This window comes from Carica papaya, chromosome 8, assembly GCF_054855325.1.
Source record: "Carica papaya isolate Zhongbai chromosome 8, ASM5485532v1, whole genome shotgun sequence".
Classification (NCBI taxonomy): domain Eukaryota; kingdom Viridiplantae; phylum Streptophyta; class Magnoliopsida; order Brassicales; family Caricaceae; genus Carica; species Carica papaya.
In genome coordinates this window covers 29,925,728-29,943,623 of record NC_142316.1, presented here as the reverse complement: position 1 = coordinate 29,943,623, position 17,896 = coordinate 29,925,728, and the positions used below count along the sequence as shown (strand labels likewise).

The window sequence follows — 17,896 nt, the reverse complement described above, 5'->3', positions numbered from 1 at the left end:
CATCCGACCCAGTTCTGTTGGCAGCTGTTGGGAGTGAAGAAGTTGTTTCGGAGAAGTTCAATTCTTTTATCCCATGATGTGAGCCTTGTTTCTAGGATGATTGCATGATTCTTGTTCTCCCTTTGGGTAATAGTTAGAGGTAATACCATCAACTCAAAATAGTGAAAGATGCTTATATCAGTAAGTATTTTGATTAAAATAGTATGTACTACTAGTATTTGATTTTGGTATGTTATTTTAGACTCATCACTATTTTATAATTCATCACAATCTTTTATAGTGGAGATTGAAGTATATTATAAGAAGAAAGGAAAGATTCAAAGGTCACATGATCAATATGAGCAGACAACACGGATGAGCTTAGTTCAGAATAGCTAAATTTATGTAAACAAGCAGTAGAACTTACAAGAAAGTAGAAAGCTCAAAAGGACCAATAAGCAGAACATGCCATTTATGACCTTACTCCAGCTGAAGCTGAAAGTGTTGTTGCATGTAGTCAACTCTGCTGAACTAGATTGATGAACAGCCAGAATGTCGAACTAACCAATGAAGGAAAAATCAACCATCAGAATGATGAAAAAAAACTGTAGGCTTTGCAAGTAAAGGACCATGAGACCGAGCAGAACAAATCAAACCTGCATATTTTATGAGCATCAATCTACTCATAAATTCCTGTATAATCAAAATACCAAGAAATTTTATCAAATATATATTAATTAAACACCTGAAATGTTCAAGAACTTGTTGAAGTACCTTGAGTACCCAAAAGATACTTCAAAAGCACTTAAAACATCAAGAAATGACATTGTACGAATCGAATGCCAAAAACGTCCAAAAGTACCTCCAGAAATGTTACATGAAATGCTCAAAAACATGCTTGGTGCTATAAATGTCGCAAATTATCCAGAAATGTTAGAAAGTAGATAGGAATGATAAAAGATGTATTGAAATTTTGAGAACCTCCAAAAACACATCCAAGTGCGAAAAATGCTTCCAACATGCTTAGGTACCCACAATACTCAGTGGAAGGTTTTGAGCATTTTGATTACATGAATGCATTACATAACATTACGAGTATTTAGTAATACTTTTGAAAATTCTAGGTACTCGAGTATGTTACGAAACATTTTGATAAATTGATCACGTTTCTGAACGTTTAAGATATTAAAATATTTTATGGATAATCGAGAGATCTCTAACATTTTAGATATTTATAAACATTTTAGAGTATGAATGTTCAGAAAATGTTTGTGCATTGTGGACAGCAGACATTTCTGAAGATTTTAAATAACTAATTGTGTTTCTATGATTTACGGATGTTTGGATGCATTTCTAGAATCCTTTAGGTGTAGGACGAAACACACACACACATATATATACTGTTTTCTAATGAATTTTCAGAAATTTTTAAAATAATTTTCAATTTTAAAACTAAAAATGAATTTTATTACATGATTTTCATCAATTTTGAAAAACTAAAAGTATATTATTTCTCATTTATTTTCTATGAAACGAAATCTTACTTTTGCATGCAGCTTCACCTTTTAATTATCCCCATCATCAGTTTGTATATTACTGGTAAGCTAGCAAATATACCTCCACTCAGCTGAAAAGAAGAATGATGCTTCCTTGCTTTTATTCATTTATTTATTATTTTTCCAAGAAACGATACACACACATATATATATATATATTATATATATATATAGAAGCACAAGCGTAGACTTGGGTCCTGGTAGGTCTTTTTAATGGTAGACAAAAAATGTGAGCCCTAGAAGAAGATGACCACAGTAATAAGCAAAAAGAAGAGAAAATTAACTTTATTTAAAGTCAAATGTAAAGTTACTTGCACTTGGAGGATTAACCTGTATATAAAGTCAAATTTTGCAATTGGACATATATGCACAAACACACACACACACACATATATATATATATATGGATAAACAGTATACATACATATGTATTATCATTGACATGAGGAGCATGTAAGGACAAAATAAAAGGAAAGAATAATATGAGTGACATGTTGACCAGCGAAAGAATCCAATGCCTCCTATCATCATGTTGCCTCATGAAATTTTTGCACATATATACTTAATCATGGAAATTGAAAACTTATAGCTGTGCATGTTTAGTAATTTCATTCATTAATATGTCGACATATATGTATATATATATATATATATATGTATATGTGCGTGTTCGAGTGTGTCCAAATCCAAATTAATTTATTAGGATTGTAGTTCACGGATATCCGGAATATATAGGCCAAATGAATCAGAATTTTTTGAATTAATTTGATGAATAAAATTAATTCCCAATAATGTCGAAAAGATTTTACAATATTTACTTCTTATTTATAAGAAAGTGCTTGAGAGTACTTTTTAATCACATTATTAGTGTTAATCTGCAGAAATTTATTTGTCAACAACTACGTACATAGGATTATATTGATTAATTAAAGTCTCTAAATCAATAGCTAAGCAAATTTTTTCAATATCTTACGTCAATTTAAGTTGAATTTTTGTTCTTATTTATAATAAGAAATCACTCACTCATTTCTCCCTATGAAACTTCGATCATGCTACAGCCAATTATTGTTGTTATTCTTATTCTTATTCTTATTATTATTATATGTAATAGAAAAATGTTGAAAATATAATGTTATTATTATTATTATCTCACTGTTGTTTCATAATTTCTTGGGTATGGTTTATTATGTAGTTTTGTATTAGTTATTTACATTAATAAAATTATATATATGTATATACTTTAAAAAGTAAAAATTTCTATGCAAATTGATGTGACAATAGATGTAAATGAAAAAATTAATTAAGGATTTGTCTTCCTTGAAGTGTTTACATCGCACTCTACCCATAATAATTTGTATGTAATTTTTCATGTCTTTGTAGTGGAAAAATAAGTACAGTTTTCCATATGTTATTGATTTAATTATAATTAGTTAAATGATATTATTTTTTCATTATAAAGTTGACTGATTTAATTTTAATATATCGTCTCTCAATTTGTTTTAAAAAAGAAATTACTAGTCAAATAATTTATATTTATCTGAAAAATAAAGGGTAAGAAATAAAAAATAAAAAATAAAAATAAAAATAACAATCAATTTAAAAATTTAAAGAAAAATCTAAAACCAAGAGTACTAATTGTAGTTAATTGCAGTAACTAATAAATCTAAAGATATATTTGTCACGTTAACTTAATTAATAAAAAGGTATATATAGTGTTAATGGACATCTATTAAGATGTATTTGTGTGTATATATATATATATATATGAATATATTTCAAGAAAGCCGTCTTCTTTTTTTTTTTTTATAGGAAGCAGGCCATCTAATCAACTTCTCTTCTTGAACCCAAAATTTGAAACATAATTAAACCCAATTTTTTTTTTTAAAAAAAAACAATATGATGGAAGTAATGATGCATGCAGAAACCTGTTTTTACTAGAAGGAAATACTTTTGGATTGTGAAAATAAACTAACTGCTTCTGTAAATTACAATTAATTCCCCAATTAATATTTTCCCTTTATAGGAGAGATGAGGGTAATGAAAGGTAAAACACAGCCAAGTTTCTGGTTTCTCTTTCCCATATGTCTTTGAGTGTGATTTGGCTTTTTTGATGTGTATTATATATATATATATATATATATATATGAAAAAGAGAGCAGTGCTTAATAGTGCTTTTTAGTGTTTATGGGGTTTGATGATATGATTATTTCTCCATGTGAGATGAGAACCAAAGCAAACCCTATTTCCCTTGTTTGACATAAACACTGCACGCAAATCTTTGGGTCTTTTTATTTTCTCTCTCGATCTATTCAACCCCAATAAAAGAAATTAAACAAATTACATCAAGAATCTCTCTGCAGCCATCATCATGTCCTCTTCCCTCTTCCTCCTCTCACCATCATTACTCTCTCACTTTCATCATCATCATCATCATCATCGCCATCATCACTGCTTCTCCTTTTGCCCTATACCAACCGCACCTTCACCTTCCATTTCACTTTCATACACCAACAGATCATCAAGAACTAGAACAAAGAAGAAGAAGAAGAAACAGAAGCAGCTGGTTGCAGGAATATTATTCTGACTATCATCACATCAACATGGCTTCACTCAAGAAGAAGAAACCCTAGCTAGCCGGCTACCTAGCTAGCTAGGTATTTATACATGATATTTCGTCAGTGGAAAAGGTCCTTTCATCTTCTTCCTGAGGATTTCATGGCAGTTTCTTCTCTTCTCAGCTCCGTCTATGGGGAATCGAAGCATCATGGTCCGATTGTTTGCTACATCATATATATTCAAAAGTAAATCTTTCTGAAGTTCGAGACCTTTTACTACTATGTATGTTATCTCTTATATATATGTGTCTCTTTCTTTGATTTTGCATCTTTATTTGGGCTTGATTTTGATGAGTGAAAGATGATATGACCGTCAGCTGATTACAAATATATATATATATATATATATGTATATATGTACTTATGGTATAAAGAGATTATTATGAGCTCTTCGTCTCTCTCTCTCTTCAAAATGCATAACACTGCACAGAGATTATATATATATATGTAGATATATGTTTATTTGGTCGGTTAATAATTATAAGATGGTGTTGGTTGATTGATTGTAAATGTATTATTAGTGTGGTCATGTATATAGCTAGATCTGGTTCTTTGTATATTGTGTGAATGGTAATCAATTATTGTTGTTCTTGAAGATTGATGGTTAGTAATTTGAATATGATCATGTCCTCGTACTTATCTTCGTTGTTCATATTTAAAGGGCTTCAATATATGATAGCACCAGATCCATATCATAGTTTCTCATATATATATACATACATCTCTTGAATGTTTGTTTGATATTGTTCTTTCAAGTTATGACATATATAACTCTTCATCATGATCTCTTTGACACACATATACATACATATATATATAATAGATATATAAGGAATATCTAGCTATAGTTCCATTAAAATTTTCCAAACAGAATCTTTTGAAAAAAAAGAAAACTAATATAGCATGAAAGTAATATTTCCTATGAAATATATTAAGAGATCAATCATGCACATCATCTAGCATGAAAAATAGTGATAATTCTCTATATTATGTTTATACATGCCATTTATATACATAAAATTGATATTCGCTATTAATTTTTAAAGTAATTTATAAATTTAGTTTTCGAAAATAAGTCTATTTTTTATTTTAATTTTAATTTTTTTTTACAAAATATTTTTTAAAATTCCTAAATATTTTTTCAAAACTCCCAACTCTATTAACTTCATACATAAAAATATAAAAAACTTAAATTTTGTTTAGTTATCATGTTTTTCCTCCTCCATCTTTCTCAGTAAATAAAATAAAAAGAAGAACCTCAATGTTTGTTTTAAATGTTAGGTCTCTTTTACTTCTTTTCTCAATCTTCATCTCTCTTTCTTCTCTCTCCCCATCTTTGTTACTCTTTTCAATCCATCTTATCTTCTTACTTTATCACTCACTCTCCTCATAAGCAAACTCTTAGAGAGAAACCTATCGCATCAAAAAATAATGAACATTTTTAACATTCATGCAAAATTTATAAATAAGATAACGATCAACGAGAAAATATAACGATAGTAAGAAAAATGTGCAATGAAAGCAATGTGACTATTATAAGTCGTAATAGAATCCTTTCATTGAGCAGGAGGTGATAATAGCCAATTGTACCATTAGGTAGCAAATTTCTCAAAAGAGCTCCTTGATGTTGTGTTGAGAGATGGAGTTAGGTTCTGGCTTGAGCAAGGTAAGGTTATCCTTTAGGACGATGTTGTCTAGTATGGCAAGAAAAGGATAAAACTTACCTACTTAAGAGTACAAAATATGAGAAGAGGTAGCGAGTCTGTTTGTTAGTAGAGAAAGTAGATAAAGATTAAAGAGTAAAGAAAATATAGAGAAAAAAGTAGAAGAGACCCAACATTAAAGAAAAAACAGAGAGTTTTTCTTTTTCCATTTGCATAGAAAGATGAGGGAGAAGAGAACCAAACAACACCAAGTTTTATATGATTTTTTGTTTGAAATTAGTAGAGTTATTTTTTTTTTTATAAAAAAGTTGGTGCTATTTTTGAATAAAAAAATTTAAGACTTTCTTGTAACATAAAGAATATTTAAAACTAAAATAAAAAATAAAGTAAGTTTAATACAACTATCCTAATCTAGAAGTGTACATGATATAACATTTTTTAGTATAACTCAATGGGTATTTGAGTTTTGAGTTTTATTTCGTCCGAACCTCTTCTAATATAGTTAGAATATTTGAGTTTTGAATTTTACTTTTACCCCATTTAAGAAAATCTTAATTTATAAAGTACTTTAAGAAAATTCTAATTTTTATTAGCTTCTTTATGTTTTACTTAGAATATTTTTATTTTTATTAATTATTTATTTACTTAATTTCTAAAAAATGATAAATTATATTGTACTTAATTTATTATTATTACAAAAATAATATTCTATTAATAAAAAAAAGAGCAATTTTCTATTTAATTCCAGTCTCTAATTTTAGTTTAAATTTATTAGGAGTAAAGACAGGTTTGTGAAGCAACTAATAAAAATAAATAATTTGATTTGGGGAAATGAACTAGATAAAAGTAAATTTTATTATTAAGATTAAAAAATAATTTGATCCTGCTTGTATGAATTTTAAAATGATATGTTTCAAATTGATCCTAATTTCTAGAAAGAAAAAATTGTACCATCATTAGTGTGTGCGCATTTTTATTTTTATTTTTATTCCATTTAAAATTCTAAAAGAAACTGAAGAGAAACCAACCAAACTTTCTTTATAAACCAAAATACACAGACCCAATTAGTTCCAATCGAAATTACCACTTATAATTAACATGTATATCACATATAATTAAAATATATTAAGGTAGAAAAATTAAATTAGTGTAGAGTAGAATTAATATAAATAAGTGCGATACATAATTAAATATACACAATACGAAGGTTCTAAAAATACTAATATATTTTAATTTTTTGATCTGTTAATTCAGAACTGAAATTGGACACAGCAAATAAACTGAACCGGTTCCTATGTATTTAATTTTTTCAATTTAAAATTGAAATTTACTCACTCCTAGCCATTACAATACAGAAGGAAACTATATTTTCTAATGGTAATTTAGATTGAGCTTGATACTGACGATTGCAACCGTTCACTTTTGATTGGATATGACAAACGAATAGGCCCAGGCCCAGGACCGGGCCCAGGCCCAAATAAGCCCATCCATCTTTTTCGAAAAATAGAAAGTGTTTTTAAATAATTAATTAATCAAACGTCTCGCAAATCGCACTGAAACTGATCGTGAGATATCAGGGAGAAACGTGGGTCCGTCGTCCCTTCTGCACCCTTTCAGCCCTCTCTGCTAATAATTCATTCTCTCCCTCCCGATTTTTTGCCCCAACATTTTATTTTTGAACACCATTCTGCAACAAAACCTTGATTTCATACTTTTATCTTTCTTTCTCGCGGCAATTATCGTCTTCTGCGGACGAGTTTAGGGTTCAAACCGGATGCTTCCCGCGTATTTATGGTTGACTGCGTGATTTTAGAGTACCCATTACCCGACTTCAGACTTGCATAGCGGGGTTTTACGAGGTTCTCAATATGGCAGAAGCTTCACGGGGTCGAGTTACAATTACTCTTGGGCGTAGCGGCCAGGTACTTTTCTATCTCTTGAACTTTTTAGGGTTTGTTGTTCGTGCCTTTCTTTATACTTCCTATGATGGGTCTACAGTATGCATTTGTGTTCCCTTTTTGCTTTAAATGTTCGAGCCAGCGTTGTGCCTGTTTGATTCTCTGAAATTCGCAGAGACATGAAATAGGAATTTTCTTTTTTTTAAAAAAAAGAAAAAAAGAGAAGAAGCTCAATCGACTGAGCTCGAAGCTACTAATCAACTGTTCTTGGCATTTTCTTTGACTCGTATTAGTTGTTGGCTACTTAGGGAAAAAGTTAAAACAAAATATAGGAATTAAATGTTGCTGTTCCTTGCTATATTATCGAAAGTTCATTCCTGCAACAAGTTCGTCATTTTACCTCATTAGCAATACTTGTTCGTACTGCAGAACTATAAAGGTTTTGAATTTGCAGGTGGTAAAGAAGGCTGGAAGTGAATTACATGGTGATTTTTCAGATTCTATTCTAGGGGCTGGAAGTAAACGGTCTTTAAGAGAGAGATTAGGAAGTAATTTTGATAGTTCCTTGCAACAAGGAAGGGAAACGAACAACAAAAGGTATTTCTGTTTTATTTTTATATGTTCCTGTACATTTGATTTGGTAATAGCTTCTTGTTTATCTTGGGCGTATTTTATCCACTTATATTTTTTACTCAGTTCGACAGTCTTGAGGTTTCTGGGAGATTTAGTGTGCATTTGTCATTTGGTCTTCCACTAATAAATTTACATAGATGCTGTTCAAATTTTTCAGGTCTAGAGCAGACTCGGGTTTGAGTGGTGCTGGTGTGGATGGTAATAAGTATAGTCTCCAACATTACAATCATTTATTTTCTGAATATGTCCCTGATTTCCTGATTACTGACCCTGGTGCCTTTGGTTACTTAAGATTTTCGAATCAGTAAAGATGATCTCCGGTTCAAACTCATGCAAAAAAACATAAGACGAGCTCAAAGCAACAATGATCAGAAAGGTATGGACCTCCGAGAAAAGCTCTCAAGGATGGGCCAGGCTCCTGCTAGGTTTGTTGATACACGGAAGCAATTGCCAATGTCAAAAGACACTGGTATCCTGGGGCGAATCCCTCCCACAAGAAGGGCGGATGATTTTCCGAAGACCGATACATCACGACCTTCCTATTCTGGTTGGAACTTAGACCAAATAAGGCGAAGATCCCCTGATAGAATCTTAGGTACTTCTGTGGGTTTATCTCCACCAAGGAATGTTGAAGAGTTACAGAGACGACCTTTAAATAGTACATTTGATGATGTTAGAGTAGTTTCCTATATGAGAAAAGATGTTCTTGATGCTCCGAGACCTGTGACTACTGTGCCTTTTTCAACTAGGTCTGGATTGCCAACTGTTTCTGCAAAGCCTGCACCTCCACCACCTCCTTCAGGGGCTCCATTTATAAGCCAACTTTCTCCACCAGCCAGTCTTATGCGCAAAAGTTCATATGCAGTACACACTGTTTGTCCTTCTTTTTAATCATGTCTATGTGCACATCTGCATGTGCCTGTCCAATTTTTCATTATTAACGGATAGCTTTTATTTTATGTTGTATCTTTTGTTATGTTCTACTTCGGAACCTTACATGACAAATTATGATCAATTGTTAGAAGTCCAAGTTAACCACTGTATTATGTCACTAACCAGTAAACTTGGTCTAAACAATCATGCCATTTGTTCAACATCTGAAACTATGTCTTATAAAGATAATCAGAGAAAATTCCTACTATTCCTTTGGACACAAAAAAAAAATGCAGCTGACTATAAGAATTAAAGGCACAATGGACTATTCAGGAAATTATACCACAAGTAATTCTAGGTAAATTTTTTGGAAACCTGATTTGTCAGTTCATCTTAACTGAAAGGATTCTGATTGTGGTGTAGAGGCCACTGTTTTTTATTCATGTGGTCACACTGCATCTGGAATTGAAACTTTGTCAGATTTCTTGTACTTCTTCCCTTGCTTTGATTTCCTTCACGTATTAGCTATGTGATGATTGAATTCAAGTTATGGTTTATGACTGAGTGGATTTCTGTATGAAATTCAGTATATTTGATGTTTAGTATGCTATAGTTCGTCTGCATTTACTTACTTTCTGTCTACCTGTTATCTAGGGTGAAGAACAACAAACAGTTGATGGCCTGTTACATTCACTGGGATTGGGGAAATATGCTATTCTTTTTAAGGCCGAGGAAGTACGAATCTATTTGTCCTTTCTTTCATACCTTTGAATGATGAAACAAAACCGGTCTTGGAAATCTTTTTCTTTTGACTGTTCTGAATCACATGATTTTTCATGGAGAATGAAATTATTTTCTGGATCATTACATGTTTACTTGCTGTCAGATAGGAAGCAGCATGAAGTGTAAATTGTTTCGTGTTCTATTTCAATTACACATCTCTGCCTTATGGTGAATGAGTTTGATGGATTGTCATGGGCTTCTCATCTTGGTTTGAATCCCTTACTCCCCCCATCCCCTTTTCAAATTGATTTTTTTTGAAGTTATGAGCACATAACTAAATGGACTTAGTTGATGTTCAAGGTATAATAGCTTAGTGGACTTATTTATTTTCATAAGGAATATGGGAAAATAGTAGTCTGCAATCATCTTCTATTTTCCCTCTTCTTTTAATTAATTTTTTCTGGAGTTATGATTAGATGTCCCAGTGACATCAGAATATGAAGTGTTTATGTATCATGGAGTTATGATTTGGGCACATGCATAAGGAAGCAACAGCTGTATAATGATATTTACTATTTATTCTGTTTTCTTTATTTGGAAAAACTATATTATCTATTTTCATTCCACATATCTCCATTGTGGTGAATTAATTTGATGAGATTGACATGGGTTTGTGGAAGGGTTAAGCATAGTCTCACTGCTAGTTTCTCCTCTAGCTTTAAATCCCTTACTCCCCCTTCCCCTTTCTAAATCTAATTCTTCTGGAGTTATGGGCACATACCTATCAGACTTAGTTGATCTTGAAGATAATAATAGCTTAGCGGACTTTGTTATTAAGGAATAGGGGCAGATAGCAGTGTTTTTATGGCCTATTATTTCCCTTTTTTTATATTAATTTCTTCTTGAGTTATGATTGGACATTCTACTGTCAGAATTTCCTGGTTGATTTCATTTCCTTTCGTCTCTAGTCTCTCCCACATATTTCTGTTGTAACTTCTTTTCCTCTTGACTGTTTGGCTGATAAGTGATATTATTGATATCCTAACAGGTGGATATGACTGCCTTGAAGCAGATGGGGGAGAATGACCTTAAAGAGCTGGGAATACCTATGGTATTTTTTTAATCCGTTTCTGCATGTTATCTTGGTTTTTGTCTTGTACCTTTTTAACCTTCGATTCATTTTACTGATGCCCTAAGATTAGCCAATCACCAGTGTACTGCTAGTCTCTCATTGATGTCTGTTATATGTATATTGAACTCTGAAGAACGCTACTGCATATGAGAAATAATTTTAAAACAAAAATAAACAACAGTTTCCACAAGTTGTTACTATAGGGATCTATAATTCATGGAACAATAGGCAAGAAGTAACAGATAGGACAACAGCTGAGACTGGTTTGCTTCGCAGGATTTTTACATGGTTATACACATGAAATAATAATTTGTTTTTCATGTTTAGGATGAAAACATAGATGAATGAAACAGAATGAAGATGTAAAATGAGTGAAATATATTCGTTCTAAATCCCTAGTTCATTTTAGGACCTCATATCTGTGTTTGTTTGAAAACTCAATAAATGTAAGCTGCTATGTTTTCTTTTTCTTGTTTTTTGTTTGGTTCATGCGATCTGCACTTGACCATAGCTATAACTTCATGGGAGAAACATAAAGGCCTGACCTTGTTGCTCCTCAGCCACTTGCATAAACGCACATGCACATGCACATGCACATATGTTTTTTGGAAGTAGCATAGTGTATCACTTTGATGTCATTTCTAAAGAAAGTGGCCTGAATTGCAGGGACCTAGGAAAAAGATTCTCCTCGCCCTGTTGCCTCCTTCAAAGAGACAACGGTGATGCCAAAGCCGAGATCCACAGTGGAAATTTGTTTCCGAAAGATTCTTCTAGCCAAAACTAACACCTGTATTTCCTTAATGTCAAGTTATAAGTTGCACATGAATCAGTTAATTACATTTTTGTCTTGAAGAGTAACTTATGGTGCTTTAATAGATGGCGATGAGAAATTTTGAGGTCTCCATCTCTTCTCTCTGTCCAACGGCGAGGAGAAATTCATATACTTGTGGTGGCAGAATTTCTTGTTCACATGGAATGGAATGTTTGAAAAACTATGTATTGTCGCATGATTTCAATACGAGGACCTTGAACAAATTTCTAGTTGTTTAAATTTCATCCGTTCTTATTTTAATTTTTGATTTTAATTGTTGGATTTATTTAAAGAGGTATTGTTTGTTAAGGTTCCTGTATCCGTGGGAACTGAGGTAGTTTGTGATTGATGTGGAAACCCATGTTCTTTTTACAGAGATGTGTCTTCAGTTAAGAAATTTTTTAAATATATAGCCCAATACATTTGCAGGTGATAATAATAGTCGAGATTGACATAATTCGTAAACTTAAAAATTCTGTTCAATTTCATGGTTCTTAGCAGTTGGCATCATACAGAAGTATATTTTTTACGCGTATATAAAATGAGAAAATATAATTGGAAAAAGACAAAAAAAAAAAGGAAAAATGAGTCACAAACTTTTCTTTCTGACTTTCAAGGGCCGTTGCTAATTTGAAACATGGAGATCTTAGGTTTCACCAAACAAGACAAGAAAATATCTGGTTCATTATCAGGTCTGTACTTGGTCGTCAAGTAATAAAAATATGAATCAAACAGCATTCTACGCACAAGGTAGAAATACTAACTTTAATTCCCTGGAAGTAGACCATGGAAAACAATTACTTCAATAATAATAAGAAGAAAAGTCTGAAGGTGGTGGAATTTCATGTCATGTTAATTTTCACCTACTTTGTTGAAAAATAGAAAGAAAAAATAAATTTGTGGATATGGATTTGTTATTCTACTTGGTACTACGCTCGTTTTGGTGTCTCTTGCAACAACCGGGAAGCATCGTTAAGTAAATTTGCGTTGCACATATCATAAGCAATTAAATGATGAGCAAAGTACTTACCTTATTCTTTACATAAACAATGAACTTGTTTTATTTTGTTAGAAATTGAAGTGGCTTGATTTTCTTCTTTAGGAAATAATAGGGTTTGTTGGTTAACTATTGATTGATTTACTAAATATGTTTCAATATTTTATGTATTATTATTATTAAAAAAAATTATGTTATATTTTAATATTAACATGTATCTATCATTTACTGATAAAATATATTTTTTTATTTCAAATATTACCATTTTTTTTTTTGTATGATTTTCTTTTCAAATAAAGACTACACTATTTACGAGTATTCTCTTCATTACAAACACCTTAAACTCTCTCTCTCTCTCTCTCTCTCTATATATATATATATTATGTGTGTGTGTATAATTTGACCTATAATATGTCATTAATTAATTAAAGTTATTTTTAATTCTTTTACAATGTATACATGCATGCTCCTAGCAATGTTAGAATATTTATATCTTTTTCCTCTTCCTACCTTAAAGAAAGATCTAAACAATAAATTAAGGCAAGGTGGGAAAATTAATGGGTTTGCATTACAACTCAAATTCCATATATACATATATATATATACGTATACATAACTAAAAATTATTTGTGTTCCTTCCCACTACTAGGATTTAGATACCTAACTGTATACCATTTGAGACATGAAGTAATAAATAAAAAGAGGGCAGTGGTTGGCCGAAGATACTATAACAATAAGGTATGTATATATATATATATATATATATATATATATGTATGTATATATACAGTTTGTGGGTGGGGAATCGTATTCTCATTCTTTGAAGACAAGACTCTGTTCTGCAGTTAGTCTCTGGCTGCAAACCCAGTCGTGTATATATAATGGTACAGTTCAGTAGCTATCTCTCAAGTTCTCAGCAAATCAAAAAATAGTATAAAATTCATTTATAAATTTATACTTAGTTTAAGTCGGTATATATGAAATTTCCTTCTTGGTAGAATCAGTCTAATATATTTCATATTTCATTAACATTGTTTAATTTTATATGAAATTTACGTAATTTAATTTTTATAATTTTCTCTACAAATTTTATTACTTTTAACCAAAACAATTATAAATTTACTTTTCACCCACAAGATATTGAACCATTAATACTCAACCCCTCATTCTATTCTTAATGCTAATTTTTCACCTTTACCCCAGCTCCTATATAGCCAGGTGGCTTATTATGATACACTGGTAAGACAATCATATACGTATTGCCTGTATCCTAATTACATCTTCTAGCAATTGTGGGCGATGGTTATGCATAACATCCCCCCGGCTCCAGGTTTATCTCGGCACTGTGTCCTCAGCGTTATGACACCCATTGTATATATATATATATATATGTATACATATATTGTTAAAAAATAATGACACCTAGTGAGATGCAGCGAGACTTCCTGGCTTAGTTCCTGGCAGATTCATCATTTCCTTTCTTTAGCTATGATTATTTAAACTGACTGATACTGTTGCCACCACAACTGCTTGTCAATCATAAACCCAAAAGCGCCATGTCATAATCCATTTACAATATATATACACACACACACACGTATATAAGCAGTTTTCCTTGGCTATTTGTTGATCTTGCGTTGTCTTTTTGAGATTTGGTGACGAAATTATTGTGGGGGTTTTTGGTCAATCTTGTACTGCTCCGTCCTTTCCATTATGTATTGGTGCTTCCGAAAATAAACTATTTCTCTTCTTTGCTTGTTTTCCCATTTGATTTGCAAATAATTCAACGGTAAAATGTTTTCCTAAAATGAAGTATAAATATTATATATATGAGATATATTAGCTTGTGTACATATATACTTATATAATATTTTTCTAGAATAAGAAAATAATAGAATCAATTATTTACATTTTAACATTGTTACTGTACAAAAAAAAAATTGCATAAATTCCTAATAAGTTTTAAGTTTCTTGGAGGTAGAGTTTATGAATTCAAATCTTATAAACTCCATCTCCCACTCTTACTGTTTCTTCACCAAATTTTTCATTTACTATTAAATTTCAAATCTTTATATTCTTTTACTTTTTCTTTGAAAGGCAAAACTTTATTGAGTAAAGAAAATGAATAACACCAAGCACCAACCCATTCATAACGTGACTGTACTTAGATTAATAATCCCATTCATAACCTTATAAACTAGACTATTCAACCTCTAAAGAATTTTGTTTCTATTCACCCGAATAGTGGCCACAATTGAGTCATTCCCCACCTCAAGGTTAGTGAGAATATGGTGAAGACTTCATAAATACGCACAAACTTACAACCACATAACTGGCTCTCAATTCAGCAAAATTTTTAGTGCAATATGCCCATGCTCTTGAAGAAAATACATCTAAATTCAGCAAAATTTTAGTATAACCCCTCCCATACACGAAGGTCTCGATTTGCCTCACATTGAAGCATCCACATTAAACTTCCAAAACCCGCTAGTGGAGGGAATACATGTCAAAGGCCTAGGTGGAGATGGCAGGCTTTTCTCTTTGTAAACCTCAGGAATTTAAAAGATTAATTAGCTAGTGGTGCATCTCCCAAATTCTTTTTAAAGGCAATTAATCCACCAAACTAGGTACGTACGCACCAACTCGCAAATCTCCTCAACCTCACAAGTTTTTGTTGGAAAAATTTTGAAGAGATATCTTACCTTAATAAAATACTTTGTTGAAATGAAAAGAAGAAATGAAATTAGCAAATAGGAAGACTTAAAATTTTTAACTGTGATTGTTATTCAAAATCTTCAAGGACACAGAATATTATAAGTACTAATACAATTCTTAAAATTCTAAATATATGAATGATAATTAACTTTAATTTATAAACAATAACAATTTAGGAAACTTAAAAGACTCATATCGAAGTTTAATTCATAAACCATAACCACCTATAAAAGTTAAAAGACATACATTTATATGTTTAACTCTATATAAGATAAAAAATCTTAAATTATTATTTTAAGCTCCTTAGTTAGGTCTCTTTAATTTATAAGTTATTATTTTTAATTTTTTATAAAATAGGGTTTTCTTAACTTGTAAATTATTATTTTTAATACTCTCTCTTAATTTGCAAAATTTTTTTTCACTCTAAAATTAGCACCGTCGTTGAAAAACTTCAAACTTGAATGGCTTCGTAAAAATATCTGCAACTTAATCTTTAGTCTTCACATACTTGAGCTCGACTTTCTTTTTAGCAATACAACAATTTTTCATGTGAATTTTGTATCTCTTTTTAAGAAATTGGTCCAAATTTAAAATATTACTTTTCAATTTTGCCACATAATAAATATTAGTAATAAATATATGTTCACCATTTCTTGAAGAAATTAAAAATGTATTGCTTCCTTGAATTTAGACTTTTGAAGAATCTTCAAAAGACACATTGTCATTGATCTTCTCATCAAGCTCCCCAAATTTTTCTTTGTACTCGCACATGTGATTGCTTGCTCCATTATCTAAGTACTATGGATTATGGTTATCACTTTCTATCTTTACATGGTAGCAACAAACTCATTTTCTCTTCATCTTGTTTATCATTGATAAAATTGACTTACTCTTTTTCGTTTAGGGTGTCACGACATTCCCAAACATAATAGTTATATATGTGACAACGGTAACATTTAATGGTGGATTTGATAGATCTTTTATAGTTATCTCTTCTTCTTCCACGATCTCTACTTACCTACTGTTTTTTTTTTTTTTTTTTGCATCATCTTGGATACCATTTATTTTAGACACTTGACCTCGATCATAATATGTCCTTTACCTCTTCCATGTACTCTTTGTCTTCTACTTTCATTTAAATAGACATTTGATTTGAGAATTTTTTCTAAAGGATCTTCTTGTTTTCTTTTTATTTTATTTTTATGAACTTGTACTGATATCTCTAATTACTTAAAAATTATAGTGTTTAAATTTTTTTACTCTTCAATGGCACAAACCATATAATTAAATTTTAATTGTAGTTGTTGTTCAACCACAATTAAAATTCTAAATGTATTAATAATAGTTAACTCTAATTTATGAACCATAACCATTTAAGAAAACTTAAATACATATTGAACTTTAATTCATGAATCATAACCACCTATAAAAATAAAAAAAATACATATTTATATTCTAAACTTCATATAAAATCAAGAGTATCAAATTATTAAATTAAACTCTTTAATTAAGTTTTCTTAATTTATAAATTATTATTTTTAACCGTCTTTCTTTTTAAAAGCTGTCTCATTCTTAACTAATCATATAGGCCAAACCACAAGGACAACCAAAAAAATTTTACTATAGTAAGGGCCATCTACTCTACTGATTACTAAGTTACAAAAAGGATGTCCCAAGAATACACCACGTTATCTCTTGCCATGCTAAACACCAGCTCTAAACAAGGCAACTCATCATGCAATGAAGAAACACGTGGTTAATTGTTGTCCTAATATTCTTTCATTTATTTTGGAGCTTTTTCCTTTTCTGGTATTAAATCCACGTGCTAAGTTTAAAAAATCTCACTTACATATCAATGGATATATATATACACAGACACACATAAATATTAGATTGTGTTATTATCTATAAATTTAAATTTTTAAAATAATCAATGCAATCAATTGCTTGGAAAATATTTTCACCATGCTTAAGCTCATTGAGCTTAACGCATGGATTAAACGACATCTTTTATGCAAATTACGACGTTAAAATGTTCAATTCTTTATACTTAATGCTTTCTCTCTATCATTTTCAACAAGCTGCTTATGTTGTTACCTTCTTTCTCTCTCCCCCCCTTCCCAAATCTGTTTCCTTCTCCTGGCTTAGCAGCTTAATCCATACGTATATGTATATATATATATATAATATAAATAGCTGCAGATTATATAGTTTACATTTTTGACGTCAGCCATGTGCTTAAATATGAATATTCCACTAGCTAAATGAATTCCCAACCAAAGTGGCTTGCGCACTACCTT

General features: G+C 30.8%; 1 protein-coding gene across 2 annotated transcripts; it reads left to right on the top strand.

Annotated features, from left to right (window-relative positions):
* The first annotated feature begins 7,352 nt into the window (after positions 1–7,352).
* LOC110822715 (Sterile alpha motif (SAM) domain-containing protein) lies at positions 7,353–12,124 on the top strand. 2 transcript variants are annotated; one of them, XM_088209607.1, is made up of 7 exons: positions 7,353–7,736; positions 8,167–8,309; positions 8,503–8,543; positions 8,638–9,218; positions 9,873–9,953; positions 10,990–11,052; positions 11,740–12,124. In XM_088209607.1, the coding sequence occupies exons 1-7, from the start codon at positions 7,683–7,685 to the stop codon at positions 11,794–11,796; spliced, it is 1,020 nt and encodes a 339-aa protein (XP_088065733.1). In that variant the 5' UTR covers positions 7,353–7,682; the 3' UTR covers positions 11,797–12,124. The 2 variants fall into 2 exon arrangements, with proteins under 2 accessions (XP_088065733.1, XP_021908579.2); XM_022052887.2 differs by having other exon boundaries at positions 7,354–7,736; positions 8,638–9,209.
* The last annotated feature ends 5,772 nt before the right edge of the window (positions 12,125–17,896 follow it).